The following is a 16,127-nucleotide window of genomic DNA, read 5'->3' as shown; positions in this document are numbered from 1 at the left end:
AGGTCCCTAGAGTGGTCAAATTCATAGAGACAGAAAGCACGGGTGGTTACCAGGGGCTGGGGGGAGCGGAATGGGGAGTTAGTGTTTAACGAGTACAGAGTTTCAGTTGGGGAAGATGAAAAAGTTCTGGAGATGGATGGTGGTGATGGTGGCAATAACAATGCAAAGGTACTTAATGCCACTGAACTGCATGCTTAAAAACAGTTACAATGGTAAAATTTATGTTATGTATATTTCACCACAATAAAAAATTTTTTTAAAAAAAGGTCAGGCTAATTTTACCAAGGGCTGCTAGACCTACTCAGTAAATTCCACAATATGCCTTCTGTTCAAAGGCTTAATACTGACCAGTGAAATACTCAGAAGTTAATTGCTAGGTGTCATAAAGACATGCCTGCCTGACCTCCCCATAGCTCTGGAGGCCACATGCTGAACTTTCATCAATATGCAAAAACTAGCACTGTCTGTCAACAAACACATATATAATCACAAACTTCTCTCTAAAAATATAAAAGCACTAAGTTTTCCTTTAAAGGTATCAGGCATCAGAAATGGTATAAGGGTAGTTATTCGGGTGTTGATCTATGATACTGATGGAACTGCTAAGTAAATATTAGGAAAAATTTGGAGGGCTAAGAGAAGAAATTTTTTCTAAAGTAATTCCACTGAAGGAATAAAGAAATTTCTTCTTTCAGTATCTACCACACTGTACTGCTGTGCTTCTACCTTCTGAGTCACTACATATAATTCTGTTACAAATAATATATTTTAAAGTATATAACTATTATATAATATATAACAAATAACTAAATACAAATAAGGCATGAGATAAATTTAGAGTTAACATATTTTAAGATACTAAGTTTTAAAAACATGTATTTTAGCAATTCTAGGAGTCTCTAAATTTCTGAAACAGTTCAGCTCAGAAGATTTTATGGACATTTCTGGGTATAAATACCGAAACTAGGTAATACCATACAGTAAAAAATTAGCAACAGTAGAATCAATATTCTCCATTATGACTTCACGAATGATGTGCTGAGGGGCATACGACGTGTCTATGAATATGTTCACTCCAAATTAATAGCAATATGATTGCTTAGCACATCAAAAAGACCTCAGGAAAGTTGTCATTTAATTGGGAAGACTCTTCCTACTTAGACATACAAAGGTAAGAGCTAATATTTGCTCACTGCTTCCTATGTGCCAAACATGTTCTAAGTGCTGTATATCCATATGTATCTATCTGTATCTATATCATCTATATCTATATTCATATCTCTATTTTTATATTAATTCATTTATTCCTTACAATAACCCTCTCAGTTATATACCATTATTATTCCCATTTCAAAGATGGGAAAACTGAGGTGAAGGGGAGTTTGGGCTTTCCCAGTGTCACACAGCTGGTGAGTGGCGGAGCTGGGATGTGAGTCCAGGTTCTAGAGCCACACTCTGAATGGAGACACTCTAGTGCCTCTCCACATTAATACGGAAAGCCAGGGAAGATGGTCAGCATTAGACACTTTACACATTCTAGACAATTTCATTTGGATAACCAGGTTATCCACTTTTTTACAGCTTAGGAAACTAAGGCTCAGTAAGATTAAGTTTATACAGAAATCAAAGATAATAAGAGACAGACGTGGGAGTGGATCCATATCTCTGTCTCCAAAGTTTCAGGATCTAATGCAAAGAACAAAAGTCTCTGTGGATAGAAGTCACGTGAGAAGGTTGGTAAAGCAAAAGCAAGGAGGCCTTGCTTCTGGCACACGCCTACAGAGCAGAAGCACAGAGTGGGCTGGTATCGGCTAGATGATAACTGGGGTTGGGGGGAGCAGGACAGGTGATAACTGGGAAGCAGGTAGGCCCTCAGAGGTCCACTTCCTCTGAGGTTCCAGAGTCCGTATCTGCCTGGTCCTCTCTCTGTCGTTCTAGACTTCTGGAACTAGCAAACACAGCAAGGGAGGTAATGCTCCTCAGGCTGTACATCTCAGGTGACCCTTGCACAGAGGTCCTTGTTCTCAAACTGGATAGATCAGAGGGACCCATTATGTTTCTCATATTGAAAGGGCTAAAAGTTAGGCAAAGTATGTGCTCCGATCATTAGGTTTTTTAGTGATGTTGTATTTCTATTTATAATAAAGGTATTAGCTTTATAAACCTCGCACACCTTTGTGAGACAAGGCACCAAATAACAATCATTGTGATGGCTACTACTGTCACCAGCATTTATCGTCGCTCTCCTTTGGGCAAGGCACCGTGCACAGGCAATACATAATTTAAACCTCACAAAACTCTACATTAGAACTTCTGCAGAGAGCAAGTACCTGCATCAGAATAGCTTGGCGAACTTGTTAAATGATGAACACTCCTGAACTCCAACCCAGCCCTGCTTGACCAGAATCTCTAGGGGAGGACCTGGGAATCAGTATTTTAAGAATCACTCCATGTGATTAATAACTTGGCATGTGAATCCCCATTTTACAAGGTACAAGGTATTAAGGAGTAAAGTGACTGCCAAAGATAACAACACTAAAGAAAGGATTTGAAATTTGTTGGATTTCAGAACCTCGGCTCCTAACTGCTCTGCAGTTCAAGCTTCCACAAATAAGCTTGTGAACAAAAAGAGGCACAAAGTAAGTGAGCTCGCCTTTAAAAACCCATGAGATCTACCACCACCAACCTGCATGATGGCATACAATTTCCCAACTATTATTCGCTGCAAGCACACAGAAAGGTTTCTTATTTTAAATGAAAAAAATTAACAGTGCATTATACTTCCCCTGCACTCATAACAATTCATTTCATTTTAACAAGGCTTGGGTATCTTTGAGCAATTTTAGTGCTTCTGTGTCAGAGGAGCAAGCAAATCCCTGCAGTAATTAGACAAACGTGGGAAATCGAGCAGGGTAAATCCATGAGTGATTCAAGAGGCAGAACCACAGCTACAGCTCTCTCACCGCAAGATGTTGACTTTCTGTCCACCATATTGACACGCCTGGTCTCAGTGCGGAGTTTCTCATCTGTATTCTCCACCAGGTTGGCAAGGTCATCAATTATTTCTAGAAAGGAAAATAAACAAAGGTGCATGGTTAATACCCCCAAAATACCCTGGTTCACATCAAAGTATTATAGCGGTGGTAGTCCTTCCTCGTAAGAATTCTCCCAAGGGCTGTGAGTGAAGAGGTAAAGAACTCATGCCTCTTCTTGGAAAACTGCAATTCTGATTCATAAAAGGGGTGAGTGTGGGGGGAGTAGTCGTAAAGAAAAAAAAACGGTTTAGGACAATTCCCGGAGACAGAAATGTCAAAAGTTCAGGGAAAGAAAGCATGACCTAACAAATTTATGCCCAGCCAAGTTGTCCTTTGAGTATAAAGGTGACAGACAGACAGTAAAGAAGACTTCAGGGACTACTGGGGTCCTTCTTAAGAAAACTACTTGATGATGAAATCTAGCCAACCAAGAGGTGAATAAAAATAAAGAACTCTAGAATGGAGAAGCCAGAGACCATGACATAAGAGATGATGGTGAGAATGGAATCCATTTAAATACTGAGCTGAGAATAAACAAATATATGGATTGGGTTACAGAAAGGTAGATAAATGTTATAAGCAGTGACAAGGTAATTATAACTGAAAACCAGGAAGCAGCTGGAGGGCCAGGGAGGAGGGTGAAAAGAAGTTGACGGTGCTAATTTCTTCATCATTCACAGCAGAGTCCCATCAAGCTGCTGAAAAGTAATAAACACAGAAACTTACAGCTTTATACAATCATGAAGCTTCAATGTTTTATGCAATTTTTTGTTAACCTTAAAAGAATCTTTTAGTAGTTACTATCTCTTGTAAAGAATCTTTGATTTGAAGTTTATCTTTCTCACGCTAATCTTTGTAAAGTGAAATTAAGCACTTAACATTTAAAATAGCATATATAGTATGATATTAATTATGTAAAATTATTTCTATCCAACCTTTCATATGTACAAACCTATAAAGATATCTCTGGATGATGTTAATCTAATGTTAATAATGATTATTTCTAGGTGGTGGGATCCTGGGTGATCTTCTGGTATTTTCCGTGTTGCCTGAATTTCTCATAATGAGTATATATTATTTTTTCAATTTTGGTTCTCTTTCCTTTCTCCTTCCCTCCCTTCCTCTTTTTTTTTTAGTGATTGCTTTAGAAATAAGTTGTCTGAGTCACCATTTTTCTTAAAGAATTAAATAAAACAAACAGGGAAGTCAAAGGACATTTCCAGAATGACGCTTGAGCTGAGTTTCGGCCGTGTGGAGGATGGAGCAGGAAAAGGGCCATCCATGCAAGCAGAACAGCTTGTGAAGGCACAGAGGAGTGGGGTACTCTTCCTTCTGGCCTCCTGCAGCACTTCCTACAACCTCTTTTTACTTACAGACCTTATATTTTGTCTTCTAATTATTTGTTTGTATGTCTTTCCTTTAGAGAAAGAGTACGACAGAAACTTTGATTCATCTCTATATCTTCTGCCCCTAAGTGAGAGCCTAGTACACAGCAAGATAGAATAAATACTAAAAGATAAAGGCAAAGAATGAATGGAGTCTAAGAGATAAAAGCACTGAATAATTTCAAAGCACTTCGCTGCTTCTCAGAAAAGTGCATCTAAGCCAAATTTGTCAAATATCATCCATGTAACACCTGCGTAGAAAATCTTTCACCATGTAATAATTCACTGATAACTCTCTGTTCCCTCAAATTCAGTAACATGCTCTCTCCCAGTTCTCCTTCCATCTATCTATAAGCTCTGTCTAGAGTCTCTTCTTCCTCTTAAATGTTGGCGATCCCCAGAGTTCTGTACATTTTTACTCTATAATACTAACAAGGTGATTTTATACACTTTTCAGTTCATCAATATTTAAATTAAAAACCTGAAAATTCTCTGCCCTACATAGCTCTCCATAATTCCTGACCGATACAGTCAACTGTCTACTAGTTATCTCTGCCTTGAAATTCCTACAAACATCTGACTCTCAAGGTCTCTAAAACTAAACTCTGCATCTTCTCCCAAATTTAACTTTCTTCCTATCTGTCCTGCCTCAGTGACAGCACTATTCATTTGCTGCCCAAGCTAGAACTCTTAAGAGTCACTCAGCTCTCACCTCCCCATTATCTCTCAAGCTTACCATTTCTCTTAAACTGTGTTACTAACATCTCACAAAATTTTGCCAGTGTTTCTAAGACAATGTCCTAACTTATGTTACTGTTTCTAGTCCTGAATCCTTTCAATCCATTCTCCATGCTACTGTCGGGGATATATTTTTATTTTTTCATATTTCAATTAATTAAAATTTAAATAGCCACATGTGGCCAGTGACTACTATATTGAACAACACAGCTCTAAAGCAATCACTTAAAAAAAAAGAAAGAAAAAAAAGAAAACCAACACACACACACACACACACCATCGCCCAACTCCCAGAGGTATAGCTTAAAAAATAAAAGTTCAATAGAGGGAATAAAATTAAAAACCAAGAATGTACAATTTACCCAAAAGAAGACAGGAAAGCACATCCAGAGGAACAAAGAACAGACAGGGGAAAAAGAATATAAATATCTAGGTGACAGATTTAATTAAACCCAACTATATCAATAGTCATGTTAAATAAAAATGGACGAACTCCTTAATTAAAAGACAAAGAACGTCAGGCAGAATTAAAAAAAGAAAGACGACCCAACTATATGCTTTCACAAGAAACTCATTTTAAACATAAAGCACAGAAAGCATTTGCACGAGAAAGCTGGCATGACTATATTAATATCAGACCAGATAGATGTCAGGCCAAGGGGTACTACCAGAGAGAAAAAGGAACCTTTCATCGTGATAAAACACCATATGTGATGAAAACTGAAAAATCTCCAAATGTGAATATTAAGAAAACCACCTCTAAATAACACATGGGACAAAAATGAAATCACAAGAGGAAACAGAAAATATTTGGAACTGAATGATAACAACCATCCAACATAAAAGTTTGTGGGATGCAAATGAAGCAGAGCTTAGATGGAAGTTTATTGCTCTAAATGCATATATTTGAAAAGAAGACATATGTAAAATCAATGATCAGACTAAGGGAGTTAATCATGAGCATTTCAATAAATGCAGAAAAAGGATTTGACAAAATTCAGTGTCCATTCATGATACAAATTCTCAGCAAAACGAGAATGAAAGAGAACTTCTTCAACCTGATGAAGGACATCTTTGAAAAACTTGGAGCTAACATTGTACCTAACGGTGGATCACTGAACACGTTTTCTCTAAGATCAGGAAACAAGGCCAAGACATCTGCTCTCATGACGTCCATTGCACATTTGATTAGAAGTCCTACATTGTTTAATAAGGCAAGAAAGTAAGGCAAAAAAGATTTGAAAGAAGATATAAGTACATATGTTTGCAGATGATATGATCGGGTACATAGAAAACTCTATGGAATCTATTTAAAAACTACTAGAACTAATAAGTGAGTTTAACAAACCTGCAGATACAAAGTCAATTATAAAGAGCAATGTATTTCTATAAACTAGTGACAAGCAACCGAAAAATGAAAGTAAAAAACAGTATCACTTATAGCAGCATCAAAAACTACATCAAATACTTAGAAATAAATCTAACAAAAAAATGCACATGACCTCTATAGTGAAAACTATAAAACAGTGTTGGGAGAAATTAAAGAAGACCTGAACAGATAGAGAGCTGTACCACCTTCGTGGACTGGGAAGACTCAATATTTTAAAGATATATGTTCACTCTCCTCAATTGATCTAAAGATTCAAAGCAATCCCAACGAAAATCATAGCAGGCTTTTTAAATGAAATTGTCCAGCCATTTCGAAAATGTATATGGAAAAGCAAATGATTTAGAATTGCCAAAATAATCTTGCCCCCCCAAAATAGAAAAGAAAAAACCCACCCAAAGTTGGAGGTATTATACAACCAAAATTCAAGCTTTATTATAAATATATAGTAATCGTGACAGTGTGGGACTGGAATAAAGACAAATAGATCAATGGAACAAAACAGAGTCCAGAAATAGACCTGTGTGTTTGTGTGTGTGTGTGTGTGTGTGTGTACTCAATTCTCAACACAGGTGTCAACAACAAAGTCAGTCAAATACGGAAACAAAGGTCTTTTCAATAAGTGATGCTGGAACAAGTGGATGCCTGTATGAGGAAATGAAAAGAACCTTGACTCTTCCCTCCCACCATACACAAAAAATTAATTTGAGATGGTTCATAGACCTAACCATCAAACATAGAAAATTTCCTGGACAGGACATAAAAAGACTATCCACAAAAGAAAAGAAACTGGTCAACTGGATTTCATCAAGATAACAATTTCTGCTCATCCAAAGACACCACTACGAAAATTAATAAACAAGCCCCAGACTGGTAAATATTTGCAGGCCATATCTCTGACAAAGTATTTGTATCTAGAATATATAAGGAACTCCTACATATTAACAATAAAAAAGACAGACAACCTAATTTTAAAATAGGCAAAAGATCTGAACAGATGTTTCGTAAAAGAAGATATACAAACGGTCAATAAGTACATGAAAAGAAGCTCAACATTCATTAGTCATTAGGGAAATGTAAATTTAAACCACAATAAGATACTGCTTCACACTCACCAGAATGCTAAAATTAAAAACTGACGACACTACTTGCTGGGGAAGATTTGGCACAAAGGTAATTGTCGAAGTGTTTGTCGGTTCTAATCAAGTTAACCATAATATCTACCTTCTGACCCAGAAATTTCACTCCTAGGTATTTACCAAACAGAAATAAAGACATATTTCTAAGAAAGACCTGTACAAAAATATAAATAGCAGCCTTATTCATTACAATCCCAAACTAAACAAAATCCAGATAGCCATCAATAGGAAAGTAGATAAGCAAATCGGGGTATATCTGTATAACGGAATACTATTCAGCAATAAAACAACGAGCTACTTATAAACACAACAACTATATAAATCTCAAAAGCATTATGTTGGCTAAAATAAAATAAAAATCATATATACTTCATGATTCCATTTATATGAAGCATAAGGATAAACCTAATCTATTGGAAAGAAATCAGAAAGTAGCTGCCTCCGGGGTGGTGGTGGGATTGACTAGGAAGGGACATTAGGGAATTTTCTGGGATGATGGAAATATTCTAAATGGTGACACAAATGTATACAGTTGTCCAAACGCACAGAACTGAATACTAAGTATGTAAATTATACCTCAATTAAAAATATAAATCAGAAAAAATTAAAAGTTTATAATACTATGCTATTCCTAAGATTTTCCAGGAAGGAAGGCAAGCAGGCACACATGCACGATGCATGCATGCATTCTGCAAAGACAAAGCAAATGCCTTAGAATAATAAAATTTCAGCTGTGAGAAGTCATGTTATTATCTTGTAGTTCCTTTCTTTTTTACGATATCCCTGGCAGCAGGATGGCTAACATTTTGCTGAACACTCCCAGGGACTAGTAACATGGAAACTGATGAGAAAATCAGTGCCACAGCTGAGCTGGAGAGTGACTCTAATTATCATAAGGTTCTGTACACTGAGCTGAAAATCTGCCTGCTTTCAACTTCCACCTTAGCTATTTCTAGAACAATACAATGCCAGTGTTCTTTCTTCCACAAGACAATTCTCCTACCATATCTCCTTAGTTTTTCTCTTCTAGGCTAAAGACAATTAACTGAAAACTTTAGCAGATCCTCAAAAAAGGCATTTCTAGATCTTGTGACATCTTGATGCTTTGGGCATAGTACTCATCCTAAAATGTGATGCAAGGACTTGGATACATCGTTTCAGTTTTTGTCTAGTAGCACAGAACACAGTTGAGCTTATATCTAGTACATATATGAAACTGAGTATTTTTATGATCCAATCCTCATGTCCTATCAGGATATTCCACAATAACAGTTATGCTTTGTGTAGTTGCATGGCACCTTGTTCTCATGCAACTGATTACATGAAGATTGCACGGTATGTTTTAATGCCGCAATATGTAATATAAAATTCAGGCTTAATAAGGCTCTGTCACTATAAGAAAGTCAAGAGTAAAATACTTCCTATCTGATGCTAAATATATTACATTAGCTGTTATACATTAACTGGGTTTCTAGATAGATTTCTTTTAAATTTGTAAATATTCATAACATAGAGGTAAATAAAAAGTTTGTAGCAGATTAGCTCAGCAAAAATCAGTAGTCAGCACTGAAGGGGTTAATGTTTCAATCTCAGACCAAACACAAAAGTTTTTCATTTTGGTTGATAAACCTATTTACTAGTTTCTTCTGTTTTTTTAAATAAAACAACAACTCTATTTTTAAGCTTTTAAAAATTATTTAATAGCACTTTATAAATGAGAGGGGGGAAGAAAGTAAAAAGTTATCCAAACACCCCAGTAATCACTTCTATGTGCTTCCTTCTAAGATCTGACATAAACATATATTTTTATATAATTGCAATATATAAGCCTTTTGCCTCCTGTTAACATGATATCATTTGTACTCATTCATGTTGCTACACAGTCTTCACAGTTGTAATTTCTAACGGTTACAAAATATCCATTCCATTAAATAAACATTCATTACAAATAGCCCATTGTGGGAAACTTAGAATGCTTCCATATTTCTACATAATGAGTCAATGAATTCTTTCCTCCATTATCATTCTCCTTCTTATGTATCACTTGCTTAAGTTAACAAAGTGTGATTACGACTGCTGCGTGGACTTTGAAACATACTGCCAAATCAATTTTGAAAAGGTTTCTACTGCCACTCTTGGTTGGTTTCATAGAATCCCTCCGCTTGTCAGTTATCATGACCCAGAAAAAACATCTGAGGGCAAGGAGCCGGGGGCAATTCCCGCCTGCAGCCTGCCAGTTTCTAAGGTGGGAATTCCCCTGACCACATTCTATTATGAGCAAATTAAAGACAGGTTTCAGAGCACAGGTTGAGAAACAGCCAGCTGACTCTTTCAGATTCCTGACAGTACAGCCTCCAAAGAGAAACTGATATTTTGCTTCCTGGTATTTGCATTCGGTTTTGAGAAGGGGCTTCTATTTCTATCATGTGTTAATTTGAGACACCAAATGCCATTCCAACATAGGATGGAAAAAATGGATGATATAAAATAAAGTATGACATAAAACTGACAGTCAAAAGCAGTAAGATATATTATATGGTATCAAAATATTTGACTCCAACTATATTTCATAATTTTTTCCTACTCTCAATTACAGTCTCAATAAATTCTATAAAAAGGAAGAAAGTGTGCTGCATATTTTCAGATAAGCTTGGTGCCTTTTGGTACTTATAAAAGATGCTGGCAGTTATAAAGTCATTATATTACGCCTTTCACATATATTGGTGACAACCTTTGAAGACAAATGTTAAAAAACAAACAAGGAATATAGAGCTTTTCTTGAGGGTATTAGTTTAACTCCTTTTATTCCCTACAATTGAAACTAAAAATGAGGGAGGGGTGACCTCTTACAATGCCGTACACTAGGAAAAGATGTCAAATATAGGACAGAACCCAGGAACAGAAGGCAAGACCAGTCTACAAATCAGCAAAGGCAAAGCAGTGACTCACCTGTGGCACCCTGTGGCAGGGCAGGTGGCGGGGAACTCCAGCACACCCGAACAGAGGGAGGCCACGGAGAAATCCCCTTGGCTACACCTGCTCACAACTTAAGCAGGGACAGCTAGGCCAGGCTAAGCAGAAAACACAGGCTCCTTTCCTTCTTCCTCCCTGCCATCAACCAAGGCCTTTCATTCTTCCTTCATCTGGGCTTAAGAATGTGTAACAGAGGCCTGGCGCTAAGAGAGAACCCTTCCCAATTTCCAACAATAGACAGACACCGATCTGTGTGTGTGAAGAGGAGCAACAGCCAACAGGTGTAAAAAAAAAGAGCTCAAAATGAGGGAGCATCTGAGGAGTATTCAAGGGAACATCCTCTCCCCCTCCCTTGCACCTCTTCTCTAGAAAATACAATTCCTTCCAGAAAAGGAGAAACCTTGAGAAACTGGTTTCTTTTTTTAAAACAAGAGGACACTAAATCAATGCAACCAGAACAGAGAGCCACAATGAGGGAATAACGTAAGATTTCTAGAAACACTGTATCCAGATAGAAACACCATTGTCAAATTAAAAACCACAATGAAGGCAGTTAACTAGATTGTAAAATAAATAAAAGATTTAGAAAACAAGCTTGAATAATCTCCCAGAAGTCACAGAAAAAGGTTGGCGAGGACAAAATAAAGGAGGGAAAAAATAAGACACAGGGATAAAGATCCAGGAAAACAGAAGAAACAATAACCAAATAAATAATAATTTTTTCTTGAGCTGAAAAAGCACCCAAGTCTTCATATCAAAAAAAACCTCAGAGTTCTGAACAACATTAATGAAAAAGGTCTAGAAATATCTCACGAAATGTCTGAATTTCAGAATAAAGAAAAAAATTCTGAAGCATTCAAATGGTAGACAGAGGAGAGCAGCTTTACCAGCTGCTGAAATTAAGAAAATTAAATAATTAATTAAAGAAAATTAAAGTGGCATCAGACTGTTCCTGTGAAGCACCAAATATTAGAAGACAATGGAGTAAAAAGGGTGTGAGGGACAAAGGCTGTGACCTGAGGATTCAAAATCTAGCAAAGCCACAGTGGATGCGCATGGACAAGAGGAAGACGCAACTGTGCAAGGAGTCAGGAGGCACTCACCCAGCTGGTTAACGCAGGGACCAGGTCATGGAAATGGCAGCACTGACTGAAACAAAACTGTCCAAGTGTGTGACAGTCAAGCTCTTAAAACATCGAACGAAGGTCACCACTCACACGTGTTTGGGGGCCCGGAAGCCTCCACATGCCTTTGGTCAGAGTTTCATCTAGCTCTTATTCAGCCATTTTTTCGTTTACTCTCCCACGTTGCAGTGAAATCTGCAACGCCCTTCACAGCATCAGAGGATTGCCTGCCTGCTTATCTTTAACCTCGGTGTACGCAAAAGCACCTGGAGCTGCCATCAAACATGTGTTTTAAAATCTAGCAAGATCATCTTCCTACATTTCTTCATGACAAATATAGCAATAACTCTTGGACACTTCTCTCAGCCATTATGGCTCCAAACCATCAGAACACCAAGTAAGTGGCAGAAAGACAGACCAAGTGGAGGAAATAACACATGCAAAACACGTTCAGCTTAGGAGGGCAAGCTGGTGAGTGCACTCGCCCCACGCTGCAGTAATATTCACCACCGGGGCATGTAATCTGCTGGACTAGCTTCCATTTGCAGAAAGCACACAGAAGTATTCTGACCTAGAGAAAAACATGAGTGAACAATGTGCCAAAATGAACTGTCATATGTGTGTATATGTATATGCATATATGTTTGGATACACATATATACACAAACATACATATATGTGTATATACAAACACTTTTATACATTTATCTATATATATACACAAGTATATACATATCTTAGATGATATATAATATTTTTCTGAGATACATATATACATATATATTTCTAAGAAAGAAATATATGCATATGTATGTAAACATATATGTATACATGTATCTTGGTCTCTTAAAATATTTCTGAGACAAATAACATTATAACATACTCCAAAGTGTGTGTGTATACCCAAGTACTAGGACTTGGGTACCCAAGTACCAAGTAATACTCAAGTACTATTCCTGGTTAAAAAAAAAATTTCTTAAAGTATTTCAGATGATAAAGATATCAATAGAAAAAAGGGAAATCAAGATTAATTAAGTCATGGTATAATAACATAAAAACTAAAATAAATCATGGCAAGCAATGAATCCATAAACACAAATCTACATATTCTTGTGAAATGTAATGCTAAAATATGGGCTTTTTATCATGAATATAACTCGTGTATGGAAAATATATGTGCAATTCAACAAATTATCACAAAGTGAATACCCATGTAATTATCACCTAGGTCAAGAAATAATTGGCTGAAAAAACCTCAACACCTCCTTCTCTCTCCCCTCCCCCACACCATGTCCTCATATAATCACTAACTCCTCCCTCTTCCCCCAAAGCAACTACCATTCTGACTTTTACATAATCACTTCTATGCTTTTCTGTATAATTTTATCACCCGTAAAAAGTCAAAGACGCGCACCATTTTGCAAACACCCATGCAATAATTGATTCAAGAAAGGATCATCAATTGATGTTAAACACCATTGGGTAGAAGGGTTGTTGGAAAACAGCATAGTCATAGTCTCAAAGTATCACCCCATGGATTCTTTCTTAGTTACAGAGGGGAAAAGCTACCTTTACAATGAAGAAATATGGCAGATATTAAGCAAGAGGGCAGGCTTACCATCAGCAATAATGGGACAAACTGTCATTTTAGGTCTCCTGATGTAATGCAATGAGAAGTATACAATTTTACTTATGTGGGGTTTTTTTTACCAAAAATGTTTAACCTAAATCTAATCATAAGGAAACATTCAGACAAATCCATAATGTAGGAAATCCTACAACTGATATGAACTCTTTAAAAACGTCAATGGCAAAAAAAAAAAAAAGGGAGGAGGGAGACAGGTTCTAAATTAAAGGACATTAAAAATACACAATAACTAAATGCAATCTTTAATGTTTGACTGAATGCTTTAGGAGAGATCCTTCAAAAAATGCTTTGGGGAGTGACTCCTCAAAAAAAATGAAAGTGGTTAAAGGACATATTGGGACAATTGGAGAAATTTAAATATAGACTCCATATAAAAGGTGCTTCTCGTATATGCTAATGATATTTTGGTTATGTAGGAGAACATGCTAGTTCTTAGGAGATACATGCTGAAGTATCTTGGAGACACCCTCAACTTACTATTAAATGATTTACCGGAAAGAAAAGTATATATACACAAAGAAAGCAAAACCAAATGCCTGAAAGTCATATACCTCCAAACTTTTCTGTAGATTTGAAAAAACTTTAAATAAAAAGCCAAAAGAAAAAAGAAAGGTCACAGACTCAGATTGGGTTAAAGAAAAAGAAAAGATAGGTGGTAAGTGCACAGCAGAGTGGGGTAACTAAAGCCCCAGATTTCAGGCTGGAGAAACAAAAAGGGAGATCTAAGAGACGAAAAAGTACCAAAAGACCATGGAGAGGAAGGAGCTTAAGAAAGGAAACCCTTAAAGTTGTTTATGAACTCCTGGACTCATCTCTAAGCTGTGCATCCATGAAGATGAACTAACAGACAGAAAACCATCCAACTCCCAGGATGATGCACACATGGGATAGATCCAAATAGCACTGCAAAGCTTTGAAAACTGAATCGCCACTAGAATCACAACCCATAGAAAGCTGCTTGGAACCTGTGGCCTCAACTCAACCAGGGCAAATGCCTGCTAAAAATAAAATACTAACATCTCTGTAGGATCTAAACAAAAGCCAGAATCTTATAATAATCAAAACATCCAGGATACAATCCAAAGTTACTTAGCATAAGAAGAAGCAGAAAAATCTCAAGTTGCATGAGAAAGGACAATCAACAGATGCCAATGCTGATGTGACAGAGTCGTTGAAATTATCTGACAAAGACTTTAAAACAGCTATAATAAAAATGCTCCAACAAGTAAAGGTGACTACTCTTGAAACAAATGAAAAGATAGAAAGTTTCAGCAAAGAAACAGAAGGTACAGAGAAGAACTAAATGCAAATTTTGAAACTGAAAAATATAATGACTGAATCAGAAAAACTCACTGGATGGACTCAATAGCAGTATGGAGATGACAGGGGAAAGAGGCTATAGAAATTATCCAATCCAAACAATAAAGAGAAAAGAGACTTGGGCAGGGGGAGGATTGAACATAGCCTCAGGGACTTGTGGGAAAATGGCAAAAGGTCAAACATTCATATCGTCAGAGTCCCAGAAGAAAAGAGTCGGGAGCAGCAAAAATATTTAAAGAAATAATAGCTGAAATTTTATTAGATTTGGCAAAAAACAAAAACTACACATTCAAGAAGCCCAGCAAACTCCAAACAAGATAAACACAAAGAAATCCATGCCCATACATATCAAACTGCTGAACACTAAACACAAAGAAAAAAATCTTGAAAACAACCAAAGAAAAATGACATATTACCTAGAGGGCAAGAAAGACTTGAAAGTCTGTGGATTTCTCATCAGAAAGCATGGAGACCAGAAGGAAGTGTAACAATGCTTTAAAAGTGCTAAAAGAAAAGAATTGTTAACACAGAATTCTATATCCAGCGAAAATATCCTTCAGGAAGGAGGGTGAAAAAAGGCATTCTCAGATGAAGAAGTACTAAGAGAATCTCTTGTCAGCAGACCAAAAAGACCGCTAAAGAAAATTCTTTAGACAGAAGGGAAATCATACCAACAGTAAATCTGGGACATCAGAAACGAAAGAAGAGTAACAGAAATGGTAAGTATCCGGGTAAATATTCTTCTCTAATTAAATTCTTTAACATTTGTTTGACAGTTGAAAGCAAAACTTATGTCTGGTTTTCAATGCACATAAGTGTAATATATGAGACAATACAACATAAAGGAGGGAAGGTCAAGGGGCCTATACAGTGGTAAGGTTTCTATATCCTTTCTGAAGTGGTAAAATATATTGATTCTAAGTAGACTGTAGAATGTTAAGTATATATATTGCCATCCCTAGTAACCACTAATACAATCTGCACAGAGAGATACAGTCACGTGCCGCATAACGACATTTCAGTCAATGACAGACGGCATATTTGATGGTGGTCCCATAAGATTAGCACCATATAGCCATATAGCCTAGGTGTGTAGTAGTGCATACCATCTAGGTTTGTGTCAGTACACTCTATGATGTTAGCACAACTGCAAAATCACTTAACAATGCATTTCTCAGAATGTACCCCTGCTGTTCAGTGAAGTATAACTGTATATAGTAAAAAACACAATAGAAAAATTAAAATGGGATACTAAGAAGCTCATGTGTATGATTCCATTTATATGATATTCTCCAAAAGATAAAACTATAGTGATGGAGAATAGATCAGTTGGTGGTTGCCAAGGGTTACGGATGGGGGAGGGTCTGACTGAAAGGGA

General features: G+C 36.7%; 1 protein-coding gene across 6 annotated transcripts in view; it reads right to left on the bottom strand.

Moving 5' to 3' along the window:
* Positions 1 to 16,127, bottom strand: part of STX8 (syntaxin 8) — a 242,540-nt gene that overhangs the window by 92,839 nt on the left and 133,574 nt on the right. For all 6 annotated transcript variants that reach the window (XR_006890656.1, XM_046676081.1, XM_046676082.1 and 3 more), the window contains exon 7: positions 2,964 to 3,065. Coding sequence is in view for 5 of the 6 variants with exons in the window: in XM_046676081.1 (XP_046532037.1) it covers positions 2,964 to 3,065 (102 nt within the window). In the remaining variant the exon portion in view is untranslated. The remainder of the gene's footprint in view (positions 1 to 2,963; positions 3,066 to 16,127) is intronic.

The sequence above is a fragment of the Equus quagga genome, chromosome 11 (genome assembly GCF_021613505.1).
Source record: "Equus quagga isolate Etosha38 chromosome 11, UCLA_HA_Equagga_1.0, whole genome shotgun sequence".
Classification (NCBI taxonomy): domain Eukaryota; kingdom Metazoa; phylum Chordata; class Mammalia; order Perissodactyla; family Equidae; genus Equus; species Equus quagga.
This window is presented reverse-complemented; position numbering and strand designations above follow the sequence as displayed.